We start from the raw sequence: 27,912 nt of genomic DNA, 5'->3' as shown, positions 1-27,912 counted from the left end.
ACCTCATATAATTCAGCTACTCCTAATAAAGCTTACTCTTCCCGGACATTGATTGATTGATCAAGGCTGCCTCTCTGTCTGCTTCTACTGCGGTAGAATGGGAAGACCGACAAGTCCGTGTTATCTCGTGCCTATCACCATCTCAGAGAAGATGTAAGCGCGCTGGGGTGGCAAACGCTGGTCCGCCGACATACATGCTCAGCTTTGTGAGCCTGCGATCTCCCTGTCTACCCTATGCAAGCGACTGGAGAACGATCGATAATTGAAGTGCTTCTATATCCTCGTCTTTAGAGTAACTAGTGTCGCAGACCACTAACGAAGGATGGAAGTACAGATTCCGCCATCGACAAGCCCAGTCGCTATAGAGAAACCCCGGTTCGTGCTTAAGGGTTCTCAAATTTGGGAGCGTCTTGAGCGCCTTACAAATTGTTCAACAGCAGGTTCTACTCCTGTGGAGCGAACGGCCCTGTTAGGGTGAATCATCGTTGACTTCGCAGCACTTGATGTTCGAAAGCGTAATGTATTCGTTATATCGCGAACCTCCATCTGCGCTTGCTCGCGATCCGCCTTATACTCCTGGTATGGTATTTTCTTCTGTTCCTTTGGCAGTGCGACCCATTCAGTATACGGTAGAAGACTGTTGCTGGCATGCTCGTTGTCGTAATAGCTGGTTTCACTTGGAAGAGTTAGCTGGTCGCCAGGATCGCCTGGTTGATGTATGCTCGCAGTCCAAGCGTCGAAGTTGCGGAATTCTCTGTAGCCGCGAACCCTATAAGTTAAAGTACCAGAGTTTTCACACACGGAGAGAGTGCCGGGTGGCGGGAGATGTTATAGAGACTCGCAGCCACGTCCACAAAGCTCAAAGTACGCGCTCTCAAAGAGAAGAGGAGTGGTTAGCTTATTTAAGCGTTTGCACGTTCCTCTGACTTGCTTCCAGAGTAATGCGTCTCCATAGCTAAAGATCGTGAGCCAGACCTCGTCCGGAAGATGGAATGGAATTGCGGCATAATCGTCCATAACAAGAACAAGAGCCACAAGAGCCATAACTATACTGATCGTGAGAAGTAATCTTAGGGCGTAGTAGGCGCTAAGTAATGAGCAACGAGTTGGGTTGTTGGTGGATGGGACAGTTGCCGTGTGCATTTTGGTGGGGCAGGCCCAAGCTCGGTAGGGCGCCAAGCCGAGCGGGCATCCTGCCTCAAGACGATACGCGACACGTTAACTACGTCGCCAACCGTGATAATTGCGGCAGATACCCCGTTTTGCGCGGTCGTATCCCGCCAACAATATCCTCTCACAAGTGCCTTGCCTAGCGGTGCCCTTCAACCGCCGTGAACATCGCGTAACAATAGTGCAGCGGTCAGACCGCTGAACGGACCTGAAGCTAGACACCTCCGATCCTTTTCGAGGGATGCCACTCGACTCGAATCGTAATCTTCATACCTGGATGAAGTACTACGAACACAAATAATCACAACTGTTGGTAGGCCTTGTATGATCGTACGGGTGAATAACAACAACGAGATTCTTCTAGTAATTAGTATTGGTATTCATTCTCTACGAACATAGGTGCTACGAAGGTATGCGGTCATTTCCCTGAACCTGGAGATTGTGCGGCACAGCTGCTCGCAGGAGCCTAGGCTACCCTTGTCTGCACTACGGCGTAGACGGAAGGTCCGCGTGAGATGCCGGGCACTCTGTCGCTTAACTTTGCGCACAAGCCTACTTAGGAAGCGTAAGCTGCTTACTGCTAAGCAGACGCGACACGGCGGCACAGTTCTTGTCATGACAGCCTTGCGCTAAGCCGATGATAGATTCTTCAAAGCGCTTACGGTAGTCATTGAGTCATGTCACGGTCAACCTCACTTCTAGCGTGGGCCAACTGATGAAAGGTAGTGATGCGAACATGATGTTGTTGTATTATGGTAGCTACGAAAGTGGGAGATAATCGAGCCGAAGAAGGACGCTAGTCCCAAATAGGAGGCGCTAACAAGCGCTCCCTCGAACACCAACCGTGGCAGCCTTGCTGTTCCAGCTCGGCCGCTTCTGCACCGCAATCGTTGCTATTGGCCATTGCATACATACAGTCACTACCAAGTGGGCACAATCAGTGATTGCATGATTCTCGGTGCCAAAGCGGCCGAACCGGGATAGCAAGGCTACTACGACCCTTCCAAGCTACAAGCGAGGCTGACTGCGACGTGACTTAATGACGATCGTAAGGAATTTGAAGGATCCATCGACCCAGCGCAAGGCTGTCTTGACAAGAACTGTGCCGCAGCGGCGCGTCTGCTTACCAATAAGCAGCTTACGCTTCCAAAGTGTGCTGTCAAACTACAAAAAGGCCGACCTTCTTGCAGTGAATGCTTGAAGGTATATGTAGTCGATATAGTCGATAGTCTGACATGTGCTTGTAAACAAGATTAAACGATAGAGGTCTCGGCATCTAAGCGTACAGTAGTTAACGATTGCGGTTTCACTCCTGCAGGCAGGTACATAGAGATTCTCAACAGCCCCACCTTCCGTGCATGGCTTAGCGCTATGATGCTTGCCGCGGAACAGTTGATGGAATTGGTCGCTTCTCTATTTCATGATGACCAGACTGTCAAAATGCTGCCTGTAGGGGTGTCAGATATTCACTCTCATCTGGAATACTGATGAAATAGGTAATAATGGTGATGATGTTGATGATTGATTGTGTGTTGGTTCTGTCTACGGTTGTGGGCACACCTGGGGGGGTGCCAAGCCTTCCTGTGATCCGATTGGCTCTCACAGATGCCAGGTCGCGCTAGTCTAACCCAGCGTCTGTACGCTCTCATCTTCAACAGTGCTATTATCTGACAAGGGGTGAAGCCGTAATCGCTAACTACTATACTACGCTTGCCTCGTCTACCATCTGTATACGTCATAGTACGGACAAGGGTAGGTCAGGCTCCTGCAAGCAGCTGTGCCGCTTGAGAAGCGTAAGCTGCTTACTAGTAAGCAGACGCGCCGCTGCGGCACAGTTCTTGTCAAGACAGCCTTGCGCTGGGTCGATGGATCCTCTAAATTGCTTACGGTCGTCACCGAGTTATGTCGCGGTCAGCCTCGCTGCCCCGGTTCGTCCGCTTCTGCACCAAGAACGAGCCCCAAATACTGATACTGTCGTCCCTGCATCTGGCTGGACTTGTCGCGATCATCAGAAGCAACACAAGCGACACGTGCAGTATGGTAATGGCATTTGCACTCCCTCAGACTTAACAGTATCTCTTTATCACCACTAAATGCCCAGAATGATTGCTCTAAATGGATCTCGTACCCATCGCAAAACTCATTCCTGGCATTCGGCCAAAGCACATCAAAGCGATAGTCATGGTGAGTTGGCCATACTTATCCTCAAGGCGTGAGATGGCTGTTAGGAGGTTTGGTATGACTCGCGAAGATACATGGAGTTAGACCAAGACAGGACAGATCGGATTACGATCCGCAATTTGCAATCGTGCTAATGTATGAATCGTATGCCAACTCGCAAAATATCATATGCTAGTTTGCTTTGAGTGTAGCCAGAACAGATGTGAATGGGCCAACACCGTGATGCCGTTACACGAGTAGAGCTAGGTTCTCGTGCATGCGTTTGGATGGCTACTGCCGATATGATAATCGTGTGTTTGAACGAGAATGTAGGTTAAATATGATATAAACAGACATTCAGTCTACTGCGCTTGTTGCATACACCTATTTAGCCATTTAGACTGCGAATTGTTGTATCAGCACTCGACTCTCAATGCGACAACATTGCAGTATATCTCACCTCAGCATTGCAAAAGGGTTTTTCAGAAGATCGATATCCTCGCCTAACAAATGGCACTGAATATCGTTCAACAGTCTCCCAAACTGCTTGACTTCAGGTAGCCGTATTGCATCAATCTTGATATCCCGTAACGAGAGGCGTCGCACCTCTTCCACTTCAAGAATTCAGTATATCATGGTACCGTAACGCTTGGAGATGCACATAGCTCACCAGAATACATTGACGCAAAGGCATCTAGGATGACACGATCCTTGTCTAGGCAGGGCCTGAGCGCGAGAAGCATTGTGGCGACTGGAATCGCCCATCGACCAGGAAAACATCTTTCTGCGATAACGATGGCTCTGCGGACATCGGACTTTTTTGTCTGTTTAATGTTGACGGTTTCATTGAAAGGCCTCCGGAGCTCGATGACCCTTTTTGCCCATTGATCCCAAGAATCTTTACTCTCCAGCTCAGGCATGAGTTGAAACAAACCACTGCCTATCAAGTCCTGCATAGTCGCTTGGGAACATTTGCCCTCTATATCGAGATACCCTTGACTGAGGTATTCGCCAAAATAATATCCTATCGGCCTAAGCCGCAGCTGCTGTAAGTAGGCTAAGTTCGGTTGAACATAAGGATCCGAATAGCCCGAGAAAGCGTCTATGATCTCTAGATCTTTAACAAAGGCTGCCTTTGGCATATTTCGAGTGTCGATGATTAACAAGGCAATCTGTGAAGGATCGTATCCATCGGGATTACGGTGCCGCGCTCGGTGCAGACCAGACTCCGCAACAATCAATCGGATCGGCATGATTGATTCCTATCTAGGTTAAAGGCTGCCTAATGAAGTAATTCTTTAACCTATATAGGAATCAATCATGTCAATCGATTGATTGTTGCGGAGTCTGGTGCAGACCGTACTGGAGAGCAAACAGCAAGGAACTAGTCCAACAGACTAGGTTACAGTCCACAGGATCATCGTAATTCCACCATCGCAGATGAACATTCAATATCTTGGCAGCCTCCTGTCGATTCCAAGTGAAAATATCTTGCGTAGCTCTGAACCCATTCTGTTTACAAGCCTCAGGGATGACACTGGAAAGAGATGTTTGTCCATAGCAGTTTGGTGTGTGGATTCGAAACAGGAATCTTGGGATATTTCCGTCTCGGAGAGAAGGCATCTGACTTAATCGGAAGGGGTCTGGCTGAAACAGGAGGGGCGATGATGTCGTCATAGCTACAAGAGTGAGATCTGCGCCTTACACCATCGTGATGAGGAAGGGTACGAGAGAAAACGAGATCTAAACGACAACGGTGTTTGAGCCTAGGCTTATCAAAAGTAATTGACCATGCATTAGTGGGAGGAAGTCGAATGCATTTTGCCATAAGTACGAAGATCAAGAGACGTCATACAATGTGCAACTACTTATACAACCTCGCTTTCAACACTAGTCTACCCCGCGGCAGCCAAGATCTTCGATTCGGGAAGCAACATAACCCCGCATCTTACCTTATTAATTACGGATCCGGTCAGAGTGTATGCAATCGCTGGAAGCTAGGCGTGATACCAATTGAGCCCTCTCTGACTTGTACGCTCGATATTTCAACAATTATAGGAGATAGCAAGGCAAATGCTACAGTGTTAGCTCCATGCTGTAGTCCTCAATGAAGTAAACTCTTTCGATCTTCTCTTAGGCCTCTAGCAAGTAGACCGTAGGTGCTAGAATCTCACATTTGTTTCTTATTAGTGGATATCACAGAGACTTAAATCGATTCTTGATCTTGTAAAGCCCGAGCTCAGCGCCGTCGCGATCTGAAGCCAGCTGCTCCACCCCGAGACCCCGGTCCCAGGCATCCAGATTTGTATTGCGCCACAGTGCTGGGTGTCGCTGCTGACGTGGCAGATGTTCATTGGACTATAGTCATGTCCCATGCAGCACCCAACTCATGCATTTGGTTCGTAAGAAATACCAACTTCCCCAAAAACCACACCCACGTGACGACACAGTCAAAGCAGTAGTACCAAGAGTTGAGTATCTGGACACGTAAACGCAGAGAATTTCGTTTATACTAATTCAGTTTCTTAGCACGGTGTTGTATCTGAACGTTCACAATAGAGCAACAAGTTGCTGCACAAGCGCACATGGCCAAAGGCAACCAATTAATAAGAGTGAGATATGGTCGATGACGCACTAGATCACTAAGCTAGCCGCACCACGAAGGTGGACACAACTCCTTATGATTGGTCGATATATGACGCGCCACGAACTCGATCCAATTGCATACCCTAAACCTCAAAGCCGGATGAAACCGGGCTTGACTAACTATCGCTGCGTAACTATACATACGGATTGTCACGAGAGACAACGAGCAGTAATCTGAGAACTTATAAAGAAGTTTGATTTGTGTGCTACGTACAGTACTCAAGTGTAAATACAAGACGTTGCGTGAAGAAAAGAAGCGGAGAGTTTCGCCAGAGAAAGATATATAGCGGAAGAAAGCTTATGTGATGTCATACCAATGTCGAGACAGTAGCATACTGTCGAGGATAGTACGTTGCACTGTTGCGATAGGAGCGTGCGGATTAGAAGCAGGAGCGTACAGGTTAAGAGTAGGAGCCCATGGGTCAGAGGTAGGAGTGTCAAGGGGACCACGGTGGTTACCGTGACAGTACCCCCCCTTACTCTAGAGCTCTCTCGAGAGTGAGTGATAGCAGTATTGTTCCTGATGTCGGGTTAAGTTAACATTGGCGGTTTTGGTTTTTCTGGGAACTGTTCGTGAAAGCGAACGAAGGTGTCGTTCTCTTTCAGCTCTTCGGCAGGTTCCCAAGAAAGTTCTTTATAGCCAACCCATTTCACGAGGTACTCGTTTCGCTTTCGTCGTTTATTGTAGCGGAGGTTCTCGACGCTCTCGACAAAATAATGTGGTTCGCCGTCTACGACGAATAGTTCAGGTGGCGGTACGTGCTATCCAGGCAGAAAATCTAATTTTGCCGCCGCAAGTCGGAGGAGGGATACATGAAATACTGGATGAATCTTCATCGTAGCGGGTGGGTCGAGTCGGTATACGTAAGAAGAGATCTTCTTGGCCACACGGTAAGGACCAAAGTTCTTCCAGTCAAGCTTTTTCGAGGCGCGTTGTGTTCTGATGTTGCGGGCGTCGAGCCAGACTTCGTCGCCGACCTCGTACGCTAGTGCTGGCAACCGTTTTCGGTTGGTATATTCTTGTTGCATAGCTTGTGCCCATATCATTTCTTCGCGGATGAACTCAGTCACATCGCGCATCTTCTCGATCATCTAATTTACTTCTCGAGCCTGTAAGGCTTAGTACGCAGGTCTCTTTATGCCGTAGGGCGGTTCAAAACCCATTCGGGGGTTCTGGCCGTAACAGGCCATCCTAGGGACACCCCAGTAGATTCGGATACAGTATTGTTGGCTTCGAACTGGGCGGTGGGCAACCAGCTTACCCAGTCATCCTGTCTGTAGTTTGTGTACGCGCGTAGCACTTGTTCCATGACGGCGTTTGCATTCTCGGTTTGACCGTCAGTTTCAGGATGAAATCCTGTAGAGAAGCGCGGGTCGATCTTCAGTTGTTTGCACAATTCGTCGTAAAAAGCGGAGACGAACTGCCTGCCTCGGTCAGAAATAATTGTGTCTGGGAGGCCGTGGTTGCACCACACGTAGCGGAGGAACATTCGCGCGACGTCTATGGCTTCCATCTTGGTACAAGGGATCATATAACGGTATTTTGTTAACCGGTCAACGACTACCATGATGTTTTTATACCCTTCAGATTCAGGGAGATCGACAACGAAGTCGATAGAGATGTCTTGCCATCTCCGTTCAGGTACAGGCAGCGGTTTCAGAAGGCCGTGGCACTTCTCGCGAGAAGCTTTCGAACGGCGACAGATATGGCAGCAGCTGACGTATCGACGAATTGTGTCGAACATGCGGGCCAGTAGTACTCACGTTGGACGAGCTCGATTGTTTTGCCACGGCCAGGATGGCCACTACACGCGGAGTCATGTGCTGCGCGGAGGATCTTCATCTTGAGCTCATCATTGTCAGGTATAACGAGCCGGTCGTGATAGTACAAGCGTCCTCCTCTAGCTTCGCATTCGCTCAAGGTCAGGATCTTCGACCGTCGCACACCATCTTTAAGCAGTTGCAAGGTTTCCTTGACCAGCGGGTCGAGTGGGTCGGCTTCGTACTCATCCTCAATGATCTGATAGATGGAGCGATCTGTTTTTGTGAGGCTGATTTCCACTGGCGTCTCAAACAGTTCAGGTCTCAGTAGCGTCTGTTTTGGGCTCATACATGGGCAAAATGGTCGGTTATTCCGGTTAACCGGTTGGTCGGCGTTTTCGGTCGGTCTCGGTCGACCGGTTTAATTAATATAATTAAATCGGTTAACATGGTTGGTGTTGGTTGGCTTTGCACTAAGTGCGTAAAGGGAAATAACGATAACTAGGAATGCATTCTGTTCGGTGGTTCTGATTGATTCTCGTGCGAAGGGGAACTATGGAAGAGCTAGATATAGGAGGTCTGGTCTGAGCGCTGCTCGGACGCCGCGATCAGTGCGCCTGTCCGCGTGACTGATATCAGTGCGCCTGCTCGCGTGACCGAGATTAGTGCGGCCGATCGCGTGGCTGAGATATCGTTGATATCTGTGATCCGACACTGGAAGTCTTTTCTTTCTAGATAGCGAGTAGCTCTGCATATATCAGTAGTAACTGTGTGTGCAGTATTAAGTCTCAGAGCTTGTTGGCCTCTGTACCCATCCATCCACTCGGGCTGTCAGCTCATTGTTGTCGATGAAGCGTTCAAGGGCGCGGTTTGGCGATGCCTTAGTGAAGGCGTCTGCAGGATTGTCTTCGCCATTGATCCAGCGGATCTCCGTGATCTCGCGACGCTCATATGATTGGCGCAGCGCCATGATATCGATCATAAGGCGCTTCTCCTTCGTCGTCCCAAGCTTTACTAGGCACTCGTACAAGGAGTACGAGTCTGTACAGATAACTAAGGGAATTGCAGGTAGTCCAAGTCGTTCTGTAACTATCCTTAGCGTGGTTGCAACCGCAATGCCTATGTCAAAGCCGTTGACCATGCCGTAGATCTCTGAGGCCAGTACGCTCCGTGTGATGCGCTTGCACTTCGTAGAGCTGTGGTGGATCACGTTGCCCTGTATTGTGAAGGTGTTGGCGTCAATAGACTCGTTAACGAGCATAAGGACAAAGCCTAGCTGTGAGCTAAGGTCCTTGTTGTTGGCAAAGGAGCCATCTACAAAGACCATTAACTTAGCCTCCATGAGATTGACAGTGACGTAGCGCAGGCCACGATCGAGATTCTCCATCTGCCATTTCAGGCGTTTGTTGAGTGCCTTGATGTCCTCGTCTGATGGTTGCTGAGCTTGAGCCGCGACGGATAGGTCAAATGATGCCTCTGGTTGGCACGTTGATGCGATGTACGCTCCGCGGGCGCGCTGCTCTGTGTACTGTTGCGCGCGGTCCGGTGCCTTAACATCGACAAGCCTTATCCTTCCTCCTTGCCCTTTCTGCCTGAGGTTTAAGGCTTGGCTAGCGTCTATCGTAAGTGTACATCCGTCAAAGTCTAATTGCACGTCTAGTGTCAGTCTTGCTTTTGGCTTTGACCTGAATTCTGCCTTCTGGATCTTCTTCTCTTCAAGTGACGAGAACGCTGGTGTCCCGAGCATGAGAGTGTCGTCTGTCTGCATGCCAACGATGCCGAAGATGTCTGCGTCGTCGCTGTTCGTGATCAACAGGCATGGGTCGTATGTAGATGTTGACATGTCCAGTTCCTTGCAGTGATGCCCGTGGTACGTTGTCCACCAGTGGACTCCTGCCTCAGCGATTCCATACAGCGGCTTGATCACATGGAGTAGCGTGCCTCTTGGGTATCGATGTACCAGCTCCGTAGGAAGGTGTGCAAGTATCGTCCTCTTCAGTGTTGTCTGAGCCTGTGGGTATGCCTGCGTAATATCACGTAGCTCAACGCTCATGCCGCTTTGTACTAGCCCAGGCGCCAGCGACATGATCAGGCGCTGGCTACATCGCTGGATGGTTGGCGACTGCGTCAAGATAGTCTCCTTGCCATGGTCTTGGTAGCCTTGAATGACCAGACGGGATTTCTCATAAGGTTTAGTTGTCTTTCCCTTGACCTCACGTACTAGGCGTGACTTGAAGATCCGGATCTTGCTGTGTAGCCTCTCGTCGTATTGCTCAAATTTGAAGACTCCACGACCTACGAGGTCGCTGATCTCTTGGTCATCAGACGCTTCAAAGGGGGCGCCTGCGGTTGTGATCACTCCATCGGTACGTAGCTTGATAGCTAGCTCAAGATCGTCCTGCTCCTTCTTGGTGATGTACGCGTGCCCCTTGCGCTTGTTCTTTGATCCTGGAGGGCGGCCTCTCCTGCGTGGTTGCGCTGCCGGAGGTACTGCTATCGGCTCGTGCGGCTCATTCGGCTCATTCGGCGCGTGTGGCGTATCAGGGTCGCTCCACAGGTGGTCTGGTCTGTAGTATGGCTTAACGACAGTTGATCTGAATGTCGCTGGACCATTAACCATGTCGACAGTGATGTTGTGGCCATCTGTACTGGCGATCTTGTACGGGCCATTCCAGCCATCACTCTCTCTCCATACTAAGACTTCGCTCTGGAGTGGGAGCGCGAGCATGTCTGCAGTGGCTGGTCCATTGCGGGTGTTCAAGGCGTCTGCAACTTGGCGCTCTGCAGTGAGTTTGCGCAGGGCTTTCGTCGCCTTTTGAATAGCCTCGCTGCGTTTGACCATTGATGGTGATGGCGGTGACTCTGCAGTCATTCGTGGGTACGCTCCAAAGACTAGTAGCGTCGGGACTAGTCCATCAGGGCCAGCAGTATCGTTAACAGCCTTCAGAGCCATCTGGAGAATCGCGTCGTCGGACATAGTGTCAGTGAGTTCTGCATGAAGTATGTCCCATGCCCGGCGTAGAGGGGCATGGTACCTCTCAGTTTTGCCGATAGACCAGTGCGCCTCCGTAGGTACTTGCTTGCATGTGACTCCCATGATCTTTGCTTCTGCGCGGAACTCTGCGCTCGCGAAGTTAGTACCTGCATCATGCGTGATGATGTCGGGTGGTCCCTGGTAGGTGTCGATCCATAGTATCCGCAGTGCTTGCCATGTTTCTTTAGCTGAGATAGCGCTGAGGAACCTCGCGCCTTGAAACGCTGTTGAGGAATCGACCACATGCAGTACAGGTTTGTTACTCAAGTACATCACGTCCACTAGGATCTCATAGTTGAAGTGGTGATCATCCTTGAGAGTGAATTTAAATCGGCGCGGCGCGGAGCTGTGGAGCTGGCAGTGGTGGCAGAACTTAGTGACTTCTTCTAGGGTTCTTTCTTCGAAGTCGTTATGGCCAGCATCCTTTAAGAGCTTAATAAGTCGCGTGACAGCTGGGTGTCCAAATCTTCGATGGAGCCGTCGCAACTCTGTCTCTGTTAGGAACACAGTTGCTCTCTCTCTCTTGTTTAGATGGAACCAAGGATGTCCCCATTTGCGAATTACAGGGATGTGTACGTCACCCTGGACTAGCTCATCTGTGGTGTTGTTAAAGTAGACCTTTAACCTGTCCATGTCTGCAAGGCACAATAAGAATGGTGTAGGTGCGTCAAGCACCTCAAAGTTGATCGTCCCAATGTCTGTAGAGACCTGTGCAGTGCCAATAGATGATGTAGCCTCGCCCTTGCCGAATTTGATAGATGCCTTTCCTGCTGTAGACGTATCCATCCTAACTGTGGGATCTTCCCTTGTGAGTGCAAGGTACTGCTCCTTGCCGACTGTGGATACGTTGGCAGCGCCTGTATCCGGTAGGATCCCTTGGTACACAGATCTTGTGTAGCGGTCTTCAAGCAGGAACTGTGACGCTGGCGCTGATGGCGCGTCTTAGCGGTATACGTCGTCGCCAGAGATGTGGTGCAAGAACGCCTAATCTGCAAGGCATTGCTCCGTAAAGAACTGGTGTTCAAAGTATTGCCGATCGCCAGTGTCGCCGTCATCGTCGTCATCCTCGCAGTCATCCTCCTCTCTCCAGCCTCTCTGATTGTACTGGCTAGTGTGCTCAATCCCTTCGTATTCTGCAAGATGTACGGAGAAGTCCTTAGGGGGCTGTGTACCTGTAAAGTATAGCGTAGAGAAGAACTGTGTACGGGCAGCCTTGCGCTCTTCGTCTGTGTGATTGGTAGACCAGCATCCTTCCTTCTGGCAAACAAAGCATTTCTTCCTCCAGCGTGGTTTGAATCCTCTTCCGTTGTCGTCGCGCTGCTCGCCTCCTCGATATGCTCCTCTGGATCCGCCTCTGAATCCTCCTCCACCTCGAGATCCCCCTCGGATTCTTCCATTGCCGTTGTATCGGCGATCTAAGTAGTATTGGTCCTCTGTGACCATCTGGGCAGTGTGTTGCCGTGCAAGGTGTGTCTCAACTGCAGAACGTAGGTCTGAGAAGAGTCCTTCACAGATTGTGGCTGGTTTGAACAGTGCCATCTCAAGCTCTGGTACTCCTCGGCAGGCATTGATGACAGTGGTACGTAGGGCATCCTCGCCCTCAAAGTTCTTGCCAAGGGCACGCTGGCATAGTTGCAGCTTGTCAAGCAGGATCTGCAGAACCTCGTGTAGTCCCTTGTCGGGGTTCTCTGTGCGGGTGCGAGCGAAGGTTGTAGTCGTCCAGTCTGTGTAGTAGTGCTGGTGATGGACGTCATGGTCGAAGTGGTTTTTGATTGCCATGTACGCATCAGCAAAGCTGTCATCTCTCTCTACAACCTGTATGTAGAACGTCTCTGCCCGCCCGGTAAGGATACGGGGAAACACTGCGTGAAACTGCTCTTCTTGGATATCTACCTGCCAGCAGATGCTGAAGAAGATCTTGATCGTATCGTCTAGGAGATCGTACGCATTCCCTGTATACTTGTTGCTATTGTCCCATAGCTTAGAGAACTGTGTGATCATATTGGCGTCGAGTCGATCGTTGCGGGACCATCGCGGCGGTAGCGTCTTGTACGGGTCATGTGGTAGGCCAAGGGGTCTGTCAGGTACTCGGTTTGTAGGTTGCTGAGGGAAAGGTGTCACCTCGCGGTACGCGGTCGCCGGCGGTCGTGTTTGCGTCTGCGGGTGCCAGTGCTGTGGCTGCGTAGTCTGCTCTCTTTGTCGTCGTGGCTGTTGTCCATCAAGGGTATTGCTCACGTAGAGTGGTCGTTGTAGTTCTTGGTATTGCGAGTGGCTTCGAACGCCTTGTCTCACTCCATACTGCTCGCCCTGTTGATCGCCTTGTTGCTCGCCCTGTGACGGACGTTGTGGCTGCGGCTGTAGCTGCGGCTGTAGCGGTTGCAGTGGTTGCGTCTGTTGCAGTGGCTGCTGCGCTTGTCTGTCCATAGGGGCTGCTAGGTGTGCGTTCTGCTGACGCTGGTACGCCTCAGAACGTTTTGTAACAGTACAAGCAGTGAGAGAAAGTTGCTATGCATTTCCTGATGTCTTGTTCTGTTCTGCTGTGGTGATGGCCTTTTATGGGGCCATCATACTAGTCTGTTTACATGACGTATCTGTGACATGGATAGGTGTAGAAGGTGCTTATCAGTAAGAGGAAGAACCATCTCGCCAACACGTGGCACCTAGGATGTCCTTACCCCATGAACCGTCACACACCCCCTCAGATGCGGTGTCACCCAAAGCTGATGCTCCATATCATGTTGAAGAGTAGTCGTGTCTTGACCTCTACCTAATACCAGTGGGTTAAGCTCTCCAGATCAGGGCTGTCTTGTCCGGCGTTTGGCAGGTATTCATTGACGTCCCTCAGACCAAGTTGTTTCAGAAACTCGACATGCTTCTGGCGTACAAGCATCTTGGTGAGTCCGTCGGCAGGCATAAGGTTAGTGGGCTTCCATTGGACTGATATACGTCCATCAGCTACCTCCTGCCTTAGCCAATGTTGGTGAACGTCCACATGACGCAGTCTGGTGAACAGCTTGTCTTCGTCCTTAGTGACAACTCCCACTGTCTGTAGGTTGTCGCAATAGATAGTTGGTATCATCTCGAGGTCAAACCTGATGTGCTTGAACAGTCGATTCCATGCCTGTAGCTCGCTAGCTGCTGTCGACAGAGCTAGCAGCTCCGCCTCTGTAGTTGATTTCGTGACTGAACGTTGGAGTGTCGCCTTCCAGTCAATAGGCATGCCGTACAGCATGAATAGATATCCCTGAGAGCTGCGCCTTGTCGGCAGGTCGTCGGCAAAGGCTGCATCAGAGGCACCATAGAACAGTGGCTCTGTTCCAGCACCCCCCAGGCTTGAGCCTGTATATATCGTGCGACTGCTCTGATCTCCATGAGCACCAATTGCCAAACGCTTCTGGCCGATCAAGTACTTCCACACATGGTATGCCGCGCTGACATGCTTTTGGCCTGGATTCTGCAGATATCGTGATAATTCTGAGTGGGCTTGCGCGACGTCAGGTCGAGTGTATGTCGCGATGTAGGCTAGTGATCCAACCAGTTCCTGGTACAGCTTCGTGCGCTTATTGTCTGGTTCCTCTGTGCTTAGGCCGATATTGCCATCTGCCAGTGGCACTGCTGGATATGTTGTACTTCTTTGAGTAATGTTGTATTTGGCAGCCACTTTGTCAATGAAGCTGTCTTGCATTAGCCAGATCTTTTTCTGGCTGCGGTCTCGGATAACGCGTATGCCGAGAAACCATTTCAATTCTCCCAGGAATCGCACGTCGTATGCAGCTCGCAGCTGTTGATCGAATTGGCGGTAGACGTCCTTATTCTTGGAAGCCACAGCCACGACTATATCGTCCACAAAGAAGAAGACAATCAAGGAATCATTGCTGAACAGACAGGGCACTCCTGGCACCTGCTGAAGGCCTAGCTTCTCAAGCGTAGCAGTAAGGTGCTTGTACCATAGTCGCGGTGCATCTCAAAGGCCATACAGAGCTCGTTTGAGCTCAAGAAGTTGACCAAGCTCGCTCTCATATCCTTCTGGACATCGTACGTAGGTAAGTCGATCGAGTTCGGCGTTAAGAAAGGCGTTCAGGACGTCGTACTGGTACAGCTCAAGGTCGAAAGCTGCTGACAGGGCGATCAAACATCGGAATATCTTTGCGGCTAATGTAGCTGCATATGTATCGCCGTAGTCTTGCTGTAGATCTCCCCTTACTACCAGTCTTGCCTTGAACTTGTAGAGATATCCATCCTCGTCGAACTTGTACGTGAATACCCACATAAGCGGTAGTATTTCGGCGTCTACAATCTCAGAGGCTCTCGCAGTTTTTCCGAAGCAGCTTCGCTGGGTGAAGCCATCAATCTCTTTGCGGCTTGCCTCCCTGAACTCTGCTCCAAATGGATGATGGTCCAAATCTTTCCACCTCTTTGGTACAGCCGGCAGCTGGTCGCGATGGAATCGGATCTTTGGCGCTTCGTTGAATAGCTTTGCTGGTGCTGTTGGGTTGATACAGGTTGCAAACGTCGCTAGGTACGTGCCGAGGTTGACCGGCTTCCGACTCCGTTTGCCCTTCAATATGAATTGCTCTGATACCTGGCTACTGATCTCTTCTCGTCGTCTCGCATTGTTGGATGTTCGATTCAACGCTTCTCCTTCCGGTGCTAGAGCGTATCCTCGTTCCCAGCCAGTGTCGTCCATCTCTTGATCTGTGAGTTGGCTCACTTCCTGTGATTCTGACGTCGCCTCTGGAGTTCTGAGATGCCTCATCGTCTCTTGTTGCTGACTGTCGTCTTGCTGGTTGGTTCGCCGTCGTGGTTGAACATGAATCGTATCGCTGATCGGGTCCTCTATCTCGTCCTCCATATCGTTCTCACTTCGGTGTGCATCTTGTTGTACATTCACATCTTCGGGCGAAGATAGTTGATCTGTTAATATGTTGCTGTAGTCAGGCGTATTCTCGATGTCAAGCACTTCAGCTACCTCCCGAATATAGCTCTTCTCTGCGTACTGGCCTTGGCCGTCACAGAGCTTGTCTCTCAAAAAAACAACGTCTCGGGTTCGTATAACTCGTCCGATTGTCGGCAACCAGATCCGAAATATGTTGGTAGAGTCGAAGCCTACCAGGTGGCCGATCAATGCTCTCGACTCCAGCTTGGCTCCGCGTAGTAGCTTCTCGTTGAGCACGTATGCTCTCGCTCCGATTACCTCAAGGTGAGCAACAGATGGCTTGACTCCCTTGACTTTGGTGTACGGACAGCTCCAGTTAATTGCTTCGACTGGCGTACGGTTGAGCAGATATATAGCTGTCATAGCACACTCGTTGGCGTACTCCTCAGGTAAGCCCGCGTGCAGGCGGACAGCCCTTGCTCGGATAACAATCGACTTCCCTGCGCGCTCGATGCCTCCGTTCTGTGCTTCTGTGGCTCGCGGCTCCAGTGCAATACCAAGATTTTTGCATATCTCGAGGAGCTCGACGTATCCAGCCTCCATGTCAAGCCGAATAACAATGACTTGGCTGTTATATTGGCGTTCAATCTTAGCCAGCAATCGCTTGAAGACTCGTGTCAGAGTTGCCTTCGTCTTGTCTGGCATGCAGCTTCCTTCATGCCACTTCGAATCTTGATCAACCATGTGAAACAGGTACTGGTCACCATTGTAGCAACGCTCGCCTCGCTCCAATAGCTGTATTAAGTCGATGCTAGTACGCTGAAATGGTCGAGTAGCTGGTTCTCGCGGTAGCCTCCGGCTGACAAGCTGCGTTAGTTTTGACTGTATACAGGTGTCACAGTCCTTCCACTTCGGCGCTTGTTCGCCGTCCACCAGTTCTAGTCCGTCTACGCTTCCTGGCAGATGGCCGATCGCCTGTCGGCCTGCGTGGCCCCACATAACATGAGCTTCTTCCAGTGTAAGCCGTAGCGGCTTCCGAGGCTCGTGCGAAGGCTTCTTGTAGGCGTGAGTCGAGGCTGCAAGCAGAGGGCCAGCGTCTGGTCTCTCCATGCCGTCAGCGTCTATCAGCCAATGACCTCCCACGTATTGAAGCTTGCTTATAACGTTGTTCCATCTCCGCTGGTATAGACAGTCTCGGCCTGAGTCGAAGTGTATGCCGATTGATCGACATCGAGAAAGACCGACGACGTTCGTGAGGAAGCCTGGTACGTACGCCACGTAGGTAAGTTCAATCTGCTCCGTGCCCGTGGGCGTGTTGATAAGCAGAATTACATCTCCCCACTCTCGTATCGCCAGCTCTTGGTTACCCGCTTTGACCACTTCACCTGTGCCGTCGGCTCGCTTCTTCCAGCCGTACGCTCTGGTGTTGGTCACATGAGTGTTCGATCCTGGATCGAGGATCCATCGGTTGATCAGACTTGGCTTGATTGTCTGCTTGTTTGTGCAGTCCGTGCTCATGGTGAGCTGTAGTACATGACTGCTAATGTTCCCTATGGTTGGACTCTGGTCGTCAAACTGACGCAGTGTCGAAACTGCTGTTAAGGCTGTTGTGCCTGTGTTAGCCTTCAGAGTCGCCTTGATAGCCCGTCCGATTGGTGACTGGCTCTCCATCAATTTGCCAAACTTTTCCTGGATCTCAGGCTTTGGCACCCAGCCTTGAGGTTTGCCCTTCCCTCCAAGGTACCAACAGTCCTTGAATCGATGCTTAAGACCGCACTTGCACTCAATTCTTCTGTCTTTGTTGTCGCTGTTCCTCTCTGTGTTCGCTACTCTTGTGTCTGAATTTTGGTCGATGCCCAACGTTGCGAAAGTTCCGAGTTGATGTTGATGTTGATTGTGGTTTAACGCCCTATCTGTAACCTCCCATAGGGTATTCGGGCGGGTCCCGCCGTGGTCTTATAGTGTTATCGCACTTGCCTCGTGGAACCTATTCCTAGGTGTTTTGTATCTAAGGGGAGTGATGTCCTGCCTATATACATGTTCGTGAAAAGGACTCCCGCCATTTGAAGCCGTTTTCCTACAATATTCTAGTATTTCGTGGCTTGCGCCTTTGATCGATGCAGTACAGTAACTGCTTTTTAGAGAGAGAAACGAAAAAGTAACAAGAGGCAATTTGAGATATAATAAAAGGTTTGAAAGAGAGCGTGTGGGTTGTGGCATCTATGCGGCGTTTTGCCGCGAATCCTACACTGAACAATGCCAAGGAATTCAGCGGGTCTTAGTGAAATTCAAAGATAGAAATCACTCGTCATGGAAGGAGTTCGTTACCTTCACGAAGGTCTCGAACTCTTGTGGCTGGTCTGTTAATTGCGCGAGGTACGCTAGGCCTTCCTGTCTTGTGCGAGGGGGCACGATGGGGCGTAGAGGCCACTGTCACTATCACGGGGCCAAACAGTAGTCGCAAGGTAAGAACGTAGTTGTAGTGTAAAGGTCTATGTACAAGAGCACGGGGAGGATACGTACCGTAGGGTAGCAGGCGCTAGGCCAAGATAGGGATGGGGGCACGTGACCTACAGAGCGCCGAGTTGGTGCTGTGACAAGTACTAATCCTTAGATTTCGAAGTTGAACACAATGAACCGTAAGGGCTCATTGTCTACTGTTATATACTAATGAATGTCCTATGTCCTATACGTCCTACTGTCAGATATGAGGTAGATTTTGGGTGGAAGGCAACGGAGTTGGAGATCATCACGTTACGTAGACCCCCTAGTCCCAAGAGGGACTAAGACAGGGCGACCTTCCGTCTCATCCCTCACGAGACTGCACCACACACCACAATACACACGTTCAACCACAATTATTATGATTCCCATCAGAACCCTGTTATCTGACACCTACGTTGTCCTACACTGTCCCATGCGTGGGACATCGCGGTACATCGTGGGATTCCTTGGGACACACGTGACATGTCCCATGGTGGCGTTCCGCCAAGCTTTGTGGGATGCGGGGCAGGCTTACGTCATTGGTCCTTGTACTCCTTGTACGCCTTCGCCTGGAAAGAGGTTCTGACAAGGCCTTCATCCTTCTGCCCTTCATATCTTGTGCTGTGTCCCCTCCTTAGGTTCGTAACAGATACCTACAGTCTCCCCCTAGCGCTCGGCTGTCGTCTACGCGTCTGCGATCCCAACGTGCCCAAGGATCTGCGCTTGTTTTGTAAACTGAATGGCTTTGGTGGCTAGCTGTTAAACCACGTTATCTAAAAGTGAGTATCGTGTCAGCTTAGCTAGTTATATATATCTCATTACTAAGAAAAATTCAATGTACTTCTAGTTCCTGTAGTCAGTGCTGTCGGTTCTGTCGGTTCTGTCGGTTCTGTCGGTTATGTCGGTTCTGTCGGTTCTGTCGGTTCTGTCGGTTCTGTCGGTTCTGTCGGTTCTGTCGGTTCTGTCGGCTATGCCTGGGTTCGATTTGATTAATCAGTTTTATCCTATTCGGTTTCAGCCACATTTTCTCCGTAGCTACCGTGTCTATACGCTTAATGCGTGGATTCAGTCAATGCGCCGAACTACCCTAACGCGCACCCAGAGTTGCTATCAGTCAGTTCAGTCAGTCCGGAGCTCTCTGGACTGACTGAACTGACGTCCTGAGGTCACTGAACTGGACTGGACTGACTGCCAAGACTTTTCAATTAAACTAAAACTGACTGACTGAACTGACGTCGCCGCGGCCTGCGGACTGACTGGACTGACTGAACTGAGTTACCTGACGTCGAACTGAGATAAATGCTCCTATACTTTTGAGATTTCTTCCTCTGATAGTGTGCGCGCTAGCCCAGAAGCTGAGGTAGTTGTTGGCTGTATACCTGTCAGATTAGATAAGATATTGCACAAAAGTGATGGATGTTCATGATTGATTGTTCTTGTGTCTATTCTAAGGTACGCGCTGAGAGTTTTGTTCTGCTAAGACGCTAACCCGTTATTAGCTAGCGGTGTCGGCACTTTCGGCTCGACACGCCTGCTATCTGACAAAAATACATGGGTATTGTTACCATTTCAAGCTAACGTTACCACCGTAGCTATTTTACAACAATCAATCCCCACTACGCACAACCTAATACCGATACTCTGCCTACAGTGCAATTAAATACTAGTGTCAGATATGAGGTAGTATTTGGTAGAAGGGAGCGGAGTTGAAGATAGCACGTTCCATAGACCCCCTAGTCCCAAGAAGGACTAGGACAGGGCAGACTTCCGCCTCATCCCTCGCAGGACTGCAACACACAACAATCATCATCATTTTTTCATCAGAACCCCTGTTATCTGACAACTAGACATCTCTACGATAATTATTAGCTGTCACGAGAGACTACGTCGCAGTCGAACACAGACAGAAGATAGTCTTTACAGTTCTTTATTGATCGTAGTTACTATCTAGTGTAGATACAAGCACTGTTGAAGATGAGAGCGTACAGACGCTGGGTTAGACTAACGCGACCCGGCATCCGTGAGAGCCAATCGGATCACAGAAAGGCTTGGCACCCCCTAGGTGTGCCCACAACCGTAGACAGAACCAAGACACAATCAATCATCAAAATCATCACCATCATTACCTATTTCATCAGTATTCCAGATGAGAGTGAATATCTGACAAGATGTCAGATTTTTATGGATGGGATCAAGTGTCTATTGTCTGTCTCTGTCTACGGCTCTGTCTGTGGGAGGTGGCCTCGCCTCGGGCTTGGCAGTGCTAAGTCCCGGCGCTAGCCCTGGTTTGGGGGTCTCATGTCCTTCCCCAACCACCATCGGCTCGATCATGGAGCAAAACCTCGCCTCAATCTGACACAAGAACAGGTTCAAGTTGCGGTGAGCAGATATAAGCGGGGCCTGTGCGCTTAGCGCGGGGTCTTAGCTGCTCTTAGCCACAGTCCGCAACAAACAAATCAAATATGCCTCTTATAAAGACCCACTTACCTATGTAGGTAGGGGTTAAACCTCTACGGGTAATTACTAGGCCTAAATAGGTAATCAATCAAATCAAATATGGCCTCTCTGGACCCACTTAATTGATTGTTGCGGAGTCTGCTCTTAGCTAATCAACAGATGCCGGGTGCTTACAGGAGCACCTAGTGTTGTCAGATAATATGGGTTCTGATGAGAGTGATGATGATTTTTGGTTCAACGTGTGTATTGTCGTGTGTGGTGCAGTCTCGTGAGGGATGAGACGGAAGGTCGCCCTGTCCTAGTCCCTCTTGGGACTAGGGGGTCTACGTAACGTGATGATCTCCTGTCAGATTAGATAAGATATTGCACAAAAGTGATGGATGTTTATGATTTATTTGTTGTTGTCTCTGTTCTAAGGTGCGCGCTGAGAGTTTTGTTCTGCTAAGACGCTAACCCGTTATTAGCTAGCGGTGTCGGCACTTTCGGCTCGACACGCCTGCTATCTGACATCTCCAACTCCGTTGCCTTCCACCCAAAATCTACCTCATATCTGACAAGTGTCTATGGCCGTTCAGGTGTCAGGGAATCAGGGTGATTAACGTTACCGTGACATTAGCGCTATTAGCGATACATACAACCTCAATGCGCTCTGCTAGATCTAGCTTTTCTATCAGCTGGGTCGGCTAGGTCGGCTAGGTCGGCTAGGTCGGCTGGGTCGGCTGGGTCGGCTGGGTCAATCCCTTATAGCTTTATATGATGAACATTCTTTTATTACTGCGAGGATAGGTATAAAAGGCAGTAACTGTGGCAAGCGTTTAAATATATGGTCGATATTCACTACTACTATGGCGACCCGCTTTATTCTGCCAATCGCATTGCTTGCAGCGAGTTTTGCAACAGCTACTCCTACTATCCAAAGGAACCCATACAACTTTGTTTTGAGCGATCCCGTCGGCCATACCATCTTCAATCTCGGGCATGTTTCGTACCTAGCAGATACAAAGCACCCAAAAGCAAGTGCGCGCTGTACTACAATCACGTCTGACCAATCAACTTCGATCCCCATTGCCTTGATCAAGACGAATGCGACACTCATCACGAAAGATACATTACAAACCATCATCTCCACGTACCTCGAAGACGATGACGTATTTAACTATGACTTCCTAAGCGGGTTGTACATTTCGTCGCAGGTGCAATCGTCCCTTGACGCCTCTGCTATCGAATACATTTCCTCCTTTAACAGCACCTGGCTCTTCCTGGATCGCTTAATGACTGCAAACGCGACTATTAACAAAGTAGCGCTGGAATCTTCCGTCAACCTGCCAGCAGGACCTTACCTCGCCTCTGTCGACGGGAGCTTAGTAAGCTTTGCCACCGTTTATCGCTTATACCCCGATACGTACAAGACGTTTCTGTTCGGGGCATATAGCGCCAATGACGGCGAAAATACACACCACCCTGTTAGCATGTTCTCGCCCAAATTCCAAGATCCGTTTATACCGTTAGTTGTCCAGTGCTTAATCGTGTCGTTATTAAATGCAGAACCCTTTACTAAAAGCTTTCCACAGTGTTCCCTCTAGAATCTACTCATGGGACGACCCTCGTCCCCTTGCTGGGTCCCGCGTAGCCATCAAAGATCTCTACGACATTAAAGGGCTACAAACAAGCGCGGGCAGCCATGCATGGTCGGTCATTACACCCGTTGCAAATGACACCGCACCTTCTGTGCAACAGATTCTTAATCTAGGGGGCGTAGTGGTTGGAAAGCAGAAACTAGCTCAATTTGCGTCTGGGGCGAATCCGTGGGAGTGGCAAGATGAGCAGTACCCGTTCAACCCTAGAGGCGATGGATGGTTGACTTGCTCTGCTTCGTCGTCTGGAGGCGGATGCGCGGTCGCGGCGTATGAATGGTTGGATTATGCTGTGGGCAGTGATACAGATTCTTCTATGCGAATACCGGCTGCAGTGGCTGGCGTGTATGGGTATGTTTTTTATGCCCCGATATTATGCTTTCATTTGGCCCTATTATCGAAACTAAAAGGCACACAATAGTCAACGTCCAAGCCAAGGTCTTATGTCCCTCGAACGCGTTATTCCTCTTGGCGCTGCAACAGACACGGCAGGTGTCTTCAGTCGCGATCCTCACAAATGGGTTAAATTTGCCAAAGCATGGTATGCTCCTCATTTGTACCAAGATACATCCATTACCGGTCTCTCCCCCCTCGTTGTGCCGGACACGGATGCATTTCCAAAAACAATCATCTATCCCACCGACTACTTGCCGCTGAATAACCCGGCCGCTGAACCGATCCTGGAAAGTTTTATTAAAGAAATGGCACGCGTGTTCGATATGCGTGTCAAGAAGATAAATTTTACTGCTACTGTCCAAAACGCCACGGATCCGATTGGGAGTAATTTTACCATCATGATCATAGCAACAAGCATAATTAACGCATGGACTTCATGGCTGGTTGTCGGCAAGCCCTTGATTACAGCCTGGAAAGACATGTTCGAGGGCCGTTTCCCACCAATTGAGCCTGCACGACGACTCGGATGGATAGGCTTTAATGAGAGCGTGACGAACCAAGCGAACTATGATGCAGCTCTTGAGATCAAGAGACAGGCAGTGGCGTGGTACGAGGGCGAGTTCCAGTATAGCACACCTGAGTCATGCTCCGAGTCGGTCATGCTGTATGATATCGGTACGGGTGGGCTGCCTTCCTTCCGCGAGCGCTTGCTTAACGAATCGCCGGACGCATCCTATATGGCTGTTCGGCCAGAGGGCGCTGCCGTGAGGGGAGCGACTATCTGTCCCATTTTTGGGTGTGCGGATTTCACGGTTCCCATTGGACAAGTGCCATACCAGAGCAATGTCACGTTTCATGAAGAAATGGTGCCGGTCACGATCAACATGGTAGTGAAGAGGGGCTGTGATTTTGTCCTGTACAATATGATTGAGAAGCTAGCTGATGAGGGTGTACTGAAGACGGTCAAGACGGGGAAGACGGCATATTGACAAATTAGATCCATCTGTCACGGTTTGGGGTCTCTCCTGCTCTGCTCCTGTATTTTAGTCGCAACTTACCTTTGTAATGGAACGATGCCTATCTGGGACTAGCGCTGTTTACGGTCATCCACCTAAATTTACTCGTATGCAATCGCGTTGGCACCTTCTAGATAGCAAAGGAGAGGACGTTGTTCTGTTACAGCTGTTATTCCGTCACGAGTGAATGGTCGTTATGTCAGCCAACACAGTTGGGTGTCCGTGTGTCAGCCCGATACTCTTATCAGATCTTCTAGTATCTTCTACAACCTTCACCACTCTACTATCTACGTCATGTACTCATGTATATCTTATGTATATAAGCACACATCTCTACTCAGTAGAATAATCAACCAGTTCTCTCCTTTCTGTTGTTCGCCCACAGTTATGAGCCCGGACTGCACTCGCAATTGATAACGACTGCGTTCACTCAACACCTTGCCGTTGCTCCTGTATCATTGAGAGCCCGGCCCAATTATACAAATCGAAAGATCACGATGTCGCTCAGCGAAGCGGGAGTCGCTCGGGTGACTGTTATACTGGACAAACCAGCAGATTGGGAGTCATGGTTCCAGCTACGACGTGAGAAGGCCGTCGTAGATGGTATCTGGAAGTACTGCGACATCTCAAAGCCGAAGAATGAGCTACCGAAGCTTATCGAACCTACGAAACCCTTGCCCAGCGCTGTTATGGCTGGAGCAACCTCGATTAGCCACAGACTTGTCATTAAGCAAACGCGTTTGAATAGTTTGTTTGATTTGCTTGACTATAAGCAAATTAAACAAACCAACAGACATGTCAACAATCCGTTCAGTCAGTTTGCAACCCTTGGCTTGAATTGAACTGCAAGAAGCAGGCCGAAAAATCTTAACAAACTGATTGAATTGTCTTCTAGCAAGGCTCGAACTGAACTGATTAGGTAACTTATTCAAACTGATAACTTTTTTACATACAAATCAGGCTTCGCTATCGTGCCAATCCCCCAAGTTATACATGCCATCAATTGCCTCGTCGCTAAGTAGAGACTCTGCAGTCTCTCCTTCAACACCAAAGCCGGCCCGCAACCAAGCGCGTACTGACTGTATTGCTACCAGCAATTGTGACGAGATCTTCCTCCTTTTTGGCCGCAAAAGATCGCCAAGCTCACTAAACATACGCTCACAGTCACAGCTAGAGGCGGGTATAGAGAGGACGTCGAGCGCGAGGCGCGTAAGGTTGGGGTAGTCGCGGCGGCGTGAGAGCTAATAAGTGATTGGATTGTCGACAGAGGGGACCCAGGGCTCAAGTTTCCAGCGCGTGTACTCATCTAAATCGTTGGAAACTCTAACGCCTTGATGAGGCTCCATCATGGACGCGATAGCGTCGTTGAGGTCGTTGTTTACACGCGCCCGAGGTGCTGCTGGCGCTGGCGGCGGCGCTGGGTTGTCCTTGTACGTGCCCTAAAGCGCCTGGAACGCCGACTGCGCCGCTGCCAACCACTCTGGTTTATCCCTCCACGCGTTGTCGCAGTAGTGTTTGTACGCTGGATGGAGAGAGGTAGCAGCATAGTAGGCGGGGGAGTCATCAAGCTTAATGTAGTACTCGTTCGCCTTCGCCCAAGCAGCGCGGAGGTTGATGGCAATGTGGTCCTCTGGCGCGCTAGGTTCGTCGTAATTGACGCCGCTGTAGGACTCTACGCGCTCCTTATAGCTAGATAAGATGGTCTCGAAGACAGGGATCACCTCAGCAAGTGAGCCAAATTGCTTGTAGGTACCGCGACCTTTAAGGCGCTTTGTTGCCAACTTTAGCGGTCGTAGCATCGCGAGATACTCGTTGACAGTCTGCCAATTAGCCGCAGTAAGACCACCTGAGCGCATCCAACGCTGCGCGTCAGGCTCTTTGTTGCCGCTCGCAGCGGCGTAGGCGTCCGCGTTGGCGGTGTTGGTAACATAGAGTTAACAGTAAGCGTTAACTGTAGACTGCAGCGTAACTGCGCGCTTAAAGCAGCTAAAGTATAAGTTCTAGCGCGTAACAACAGGCTTAACGACCTTAAGAATCTTACGATCTTTGGCGGACAAGTTAGCGTTTGCGCGGTATTGGAAATTGATAAAAAGCTCATGCTGCTGTGGTGTTTTGATGTAGTTGATAACGTCAAGCAGCACGCCGAGGGGGCCATCTTTACGCCACTCTCTTATAAACCTCACCTCGTCGCTGAGCTCCTCAGGCGCATTGTCATACGCCTGCTGATTGTTACCCCAAAGGAGCGTCTGCCTAATAAGGTTGAGTGTATGGGGACCGCAGCGGAGGCGGCGGTGGACTAGCAAGAAGTCGTAAATCTCTGCAACCACAGCAATAGCGGTGTCGTTGTTAGCCGCGTTGTCAAGTACAAAGTAACCTAACTTAGCGCTATTAACACTAAACTGCCGCAACGTTTAGTTAACAACCTTAGCTATCCTTACGCCTGTATGGGCACCTGTAAGCTGAGGAAGCGCAATAGGCAGATCTGTAAGCCCGCCTGATGAGCTCACAAAGTGCGCAACAACGCCTAAGAAGCCTCGCTTGCCTCCTTGCATTGTCCACCCGTTAAAGCTTATGTGTATCTTACTCAGCGCGTTAGACAGCTCAACAGCAACACGGGGTTGCAGGTAGTTATAGAGACGCATAACGTACCTCGAGACACTGTTGTGGCTTGTCTATAGCGCAGTTACTGCCTCTAGGTTGGCTGCCTCCAACATAGCTCGAAACTCTGGGCGCTCAAACTCAGATAGTGAGTGGTTGCCTTCGACAAGCTAAGTGACTGCCTTAAAGCGAAACAGCTGTACGTTAAAGTCAGTGAGGGCGTTGTGTACATCCTAAGGCACCTTGCCGCCTGCCTTGTAGTATGAGCGTAGGGTATGTTCCGTTGTACTTACTGCTAGAGCCGCAGGTTTTTCAGGGTTGTAGATCTGGTGGGTGGTGTTAAGGTGACGCGCTGCCGTCGACGGCGAGGTAGTAGTGTCGTAGATGCCGCTGCAGGCTTTGTGATACCGAAGATGGCAGATTTTGCACACAAAATAGACCTTGCTGCTGAGCTGAGGGGCAGTAGAGTTGATGCGATAACCGTACGCATAGATCCAGCTTTTCTTATGCTTCTGCGGCACAAGCGGTGCCCTGTAACCAGGCAACCTTAGCTAGATGATATCATCGAAGTTGTCAGCAAATCGCGTGTCAAATCCTGCCGCCAGCGCCTGCCCTACTGTGCTGTTTTCATTAGCTGAAGCAACTATAGGAGCGCGCGAGGCGGCGGTAGGTGCAACAATAGCCTCCTCTAGCTGCGATTCACGCAGCTCAAGCTCGAACGCGTCATCCTTAGATAGCGATTGACTCCCTTGCTGGCTAGCAGCAAGCAGCGCGCGTGGGGAGGACAGACGCGTTAGCGCAGGCGTTGATAATGCAGGTGGTGTTTGACGCGCTGGCGTTGTTGGTGCAGCTACCCGCGCGCGCTTTGTTAGACGAATTTCTGGCGTTGCAAAGTCAAGCTGGGCTTGCCTGACCTTTTCAGTAAGTTTAGTCGTACGCTTAGGGTGCGTCATGGCGGCGTTAGGGGACAAATAGAGGGAAAATTATGGGTTTGTCGGATCGTGAGTATCGGTAGAGACGTCGGCTGCTGGACACTTCGGCCCGACTTCGGCCCACCTTGCGCAGAGCTTAGGTATACCTTCGTAGCAGCTGTGTTCGTAAAAGGATCAGAATCACAAAACAGAATGCATTACTAGTTATCGTTATTTCCCTTTACGCACTTAGTGCAAAGCCAACCAACAGGGTTGCTCGTATCTACAGACGCGCTTACTACGGTAGTCAGCGTTCCTACAAAAAGACGCTTATAAATCAGGTATTACAACACGAAAATTTTTTAGCTTTGGAAGATTCTTCAGCAAATGTTAAGCCCTATTAGGCACCCTAAAACTTCAATATAATCAGGCCTTCACCCTCGGCTTGAACGGCCTGCAAAATTTGGGAGGTCTGGCTTGAATTGAACGGACTGATCACGTGTCAGGCCGAACAATCCGTTAACGGGAAACTGACGGGTTGTTGACATGTCTGCAAACCAAACGCTGCCTATAGAAATATACAAACAAATCAAACGTACGATCTGTTGAGAATACAGTCCGTAAGTGACTTGGTGGTATCAAGCGGAGGAGTAGTCACATGATTGGTGACACGTGCAGGTGGGTCCTAGCGGGGAGCTTGGACGCAGCTGCACGCAACACGGATCTATGAACGTGTGAATAGCTCCGAAGTCAACAATACGAGTCGTAC

At 50.0% G+C, this 27,912-nt stretch overlaps 13 protein-coding genes across 13 annotated transcripts; 3 read left to right on the top strand and 10 right to left on the bottom strand.

Annotated features, from left to right (window-relative positions):
- Positions 1-3,786: 3,786 nt before the first annotated feature.
- PtrM4_054070 (uncharacterized protein) lies at positions 3,787-4,583 on the bottom strand (the record flags this gene model as incomplete). Its single annotated transcript, XM_001937137.2, has 2 exons — positions 3,787-3,944; positions 4,001-4,583. 2 exons carry the CDS (start codon positions 4,581-4,583, stop codon positions 3,787-3,789), a joined length of 741 nt encoding a protein of 246 aa, XP_001937172.2.
- Positions 4,584-6,507: 1,924 nt separating this feature from the next.
- Positions 6,508-7,056, bottom strand: PtrM4_054060 (uncharacterized protein; the record flags this gene model as incomplete). Its single annotated transcript, XM_066105034.1, has 2 exons — positions 6,508-6,738; positions 6,799-7,056. 2 exons carry the CDS (start codon positions 7,054-7,056, stop codon positions 6,508-6,510), a joined length of 489 nt encoding a protein of 162 aa, XP_065959598.1.
- A 56-nt stretch (positions 7,057-7,112) lies between these two features.
- PtrM4_054050 (uncharacterized protein) lies at positions 7,113-7,490 on the bottom strand (the record flags this gene model as incomplete). Its single annotated transcript, XM_066105033.1, has 1 exon — positions 7,113-7,490. The coding sequence occupies one exon, from the start codon at positions 7,488-7,490 to the stop codon at positions 7,113-7,115; it is 378 nt and encodes a 125-aa protein (XP_065959597.1).
- A 143-nt stretch (positions 7,491-7,633) lies between these two features.
- PtrM4_054040 (uncharacterized protein) lies at positions 7,634-8,086 on the bottom strand (the record flags this gene model as incomplete). Its single annotated transcript, XM_066105032.1, has 1 exon — positions 7,634-8,086. The coding sequence occupies one exon, from the start codon at positions 8,084-8,086 to the stop codon at positions 7,634-7,636; it is 453 nt and encodes a 150-aa protein (XP_065959596.1).
- Positions 8,087-8,518: 432 nt separating this feature from the next.
- PtrM4_054030 (uncharacterized protein) lies at positions 8,519-11,557 on the bottom strand (the record flags this gene model as incomplete). The annotated part of the gene is made up of 1 exon (XM_001937136.2): positions 8,519-11,557. One exon carries the CDS (start codon positions 11,555-11,557, stop codon positions 8,519-8,521), a length of 3,039 nt encoding a protein of 1,012 aa, XP_001937171.2.
- A 370-nt stretch (positions 11,558-11,927) lies between these two features.
- PtrM4_054020 (uncharacterized protein) lies at positions 11,928-12,772 on the bottom strand (the record flags this gene model as incomplete). Its single annotated transcript, XM_066105031.1, has 2 exons — positions 11,928-11,935; positions 11,977-12,772. 2 exons carry the CDS (start codon positions 12,770-12,772, stop codon positions 11,928-11,930), a joined length of 804 nt encoding a protein of 267 aa, XP_065959595.1.
- Positions 12,773-13,538: 766 nt separating this feature from the next.
- Positions 13,539-17,165, bottom strand: PtrM4_054010 (uncharacterized protein; the record flags this gene model as incomplete). Its single annotated transcript, XM_066105030.1, has 2 exons — positions 13,539-14,711; positions 14,811-17,165. The coding sequence occupies 2 exons, from the start codon at positions 17,163-17,165 to the stop codon at positions 13,539-13,541; spliced, it is 3,528 nt and encodes a 1,175-aa protein (XP_065959594.1).
- A 4,268-nt stretch (positions 17,166-21,433) lies between these two features.
- PtrM4_054000 (uncharacterized protein) lies at positions 21,434-22,171 on the top strand (the record flags this gene model as incomplete). The annotated part of the gene is made up of 1 exon (XM_066105029.1): positions 21,434-22,171. One exon carries the CDS (start codon positions 21,434-21,436, stop codon positions 22,169-22,171), a length of 738 nt encoding a protein of 245 aa, XP_065959593.1.
- A 494-nt stretch (positions 22,172-22,665) lies between these two features.
- Positions 22,666-23,607, top strand: PtrM4_053990 (uncharacterized protein; the record flags this gene model as incomplete). The annotated part of the gene is made up of 1 exon (XM_066105028.1): positions 22,666-23,607. One exon carries the CDS (start codon positions 22,666-22,668, stop codon positions 23,605-23,607), a length of 942 nt encoding a protein of 313 aa, XP_065959592.1.
- A 524-nt stretch (positions 23,608-24,131) lies between these two features.
- On the top strand, positions 24,132-24,415 carry PtrM4_053980 (uncharacterized protein; the record flags this gene model as incomplete). Its single annotated transcript, XM_066105027.1, has 2 exons — positions 24,132-24,381; positions 24,408-24,415. The coding sequence occupies 2 exons, from the start codon at positions 24,132-24,134 to the stop codon at positions 24,413-24,415; spliced, it is 258 nt and encodes an 85-aa protein (XP_065959591.1).
- Positions 24,416-25,073: 658 nt separating this feature from the next.
- Positions 25,074-25,490, bottom strand: PtrM4_053970 (uncharacterized protein; the record flags this gene model as incomplete). The annotated part of the gene is made up of 1 exon (XM_066105026.1): positions 25,074-25,490. One exon carries the CDS (start codon positions 25,488-25,490, stop codon positions 25,074-25,076), a length of 417 nt encoding a protein of 138 aa, XP_065959590.1.
- Positions 25,491-25,634: 144 nt separating this feature from the next.
- On the bottom strand, positions 25,635-26,186 carry PtrM4_053960 (uncharacterized protein; the record flags this gene model as incomplete). Its single annotated transcript, XM_066105025.1, has 2 exons — positions 25,635-26,012; positions 26,058-26,186. The coding sequence occupies 2 exons, from the start codon at positions 26,184-26,186 to the stop codon at positions 25,635-25,637; spliced, it is 507 nt and encodes a 168-aa protein (XP_065959589.1).
- Positions 26,187-26,306: 120 nt separating this feature from the next.
- Positions 26,307-27,185, bottom strand: PtrM4_053950 (uncharacterized protein; the record flags this gene model as incomplete). Its single annotated transcript, XM_066105024.1, has 3 exons — positions 26,307-26,402; positions 26,475-26,783; positions 26,850-27,185. The coding sequence occupies 3 exons, from the start codon at positions 27,183-27,185 to the stop codon at positions 26,307-26,309; spliced, it is 741 nt and encodes a 246-aa protein (XP_065959588.1).
- Between the last annotated feature and the right edge of the window lie 727 nt (positions 27,186-27,912).

Source organism: Pyrenophora tritici-repentis, chromosome 10, assembly GCF_003171515.1.
Source record: "Pyrenophora tritici-repentis strain M4 chromosome 10, whole genome shotgun sequence".
Taxonomy (NCBI): Eukaryota; Fungi; Ascomycota; class Dothideomycetes; order Pleosporales; family Pleosporaceae; genus Pyrenophora; species Pyrenophora tritici-repentis.
The sequence above is the reverse complement of the archived record's forward strand: the minus strand, read 5'-3'. Positions and strand labels throughout refer to the sequence as shown.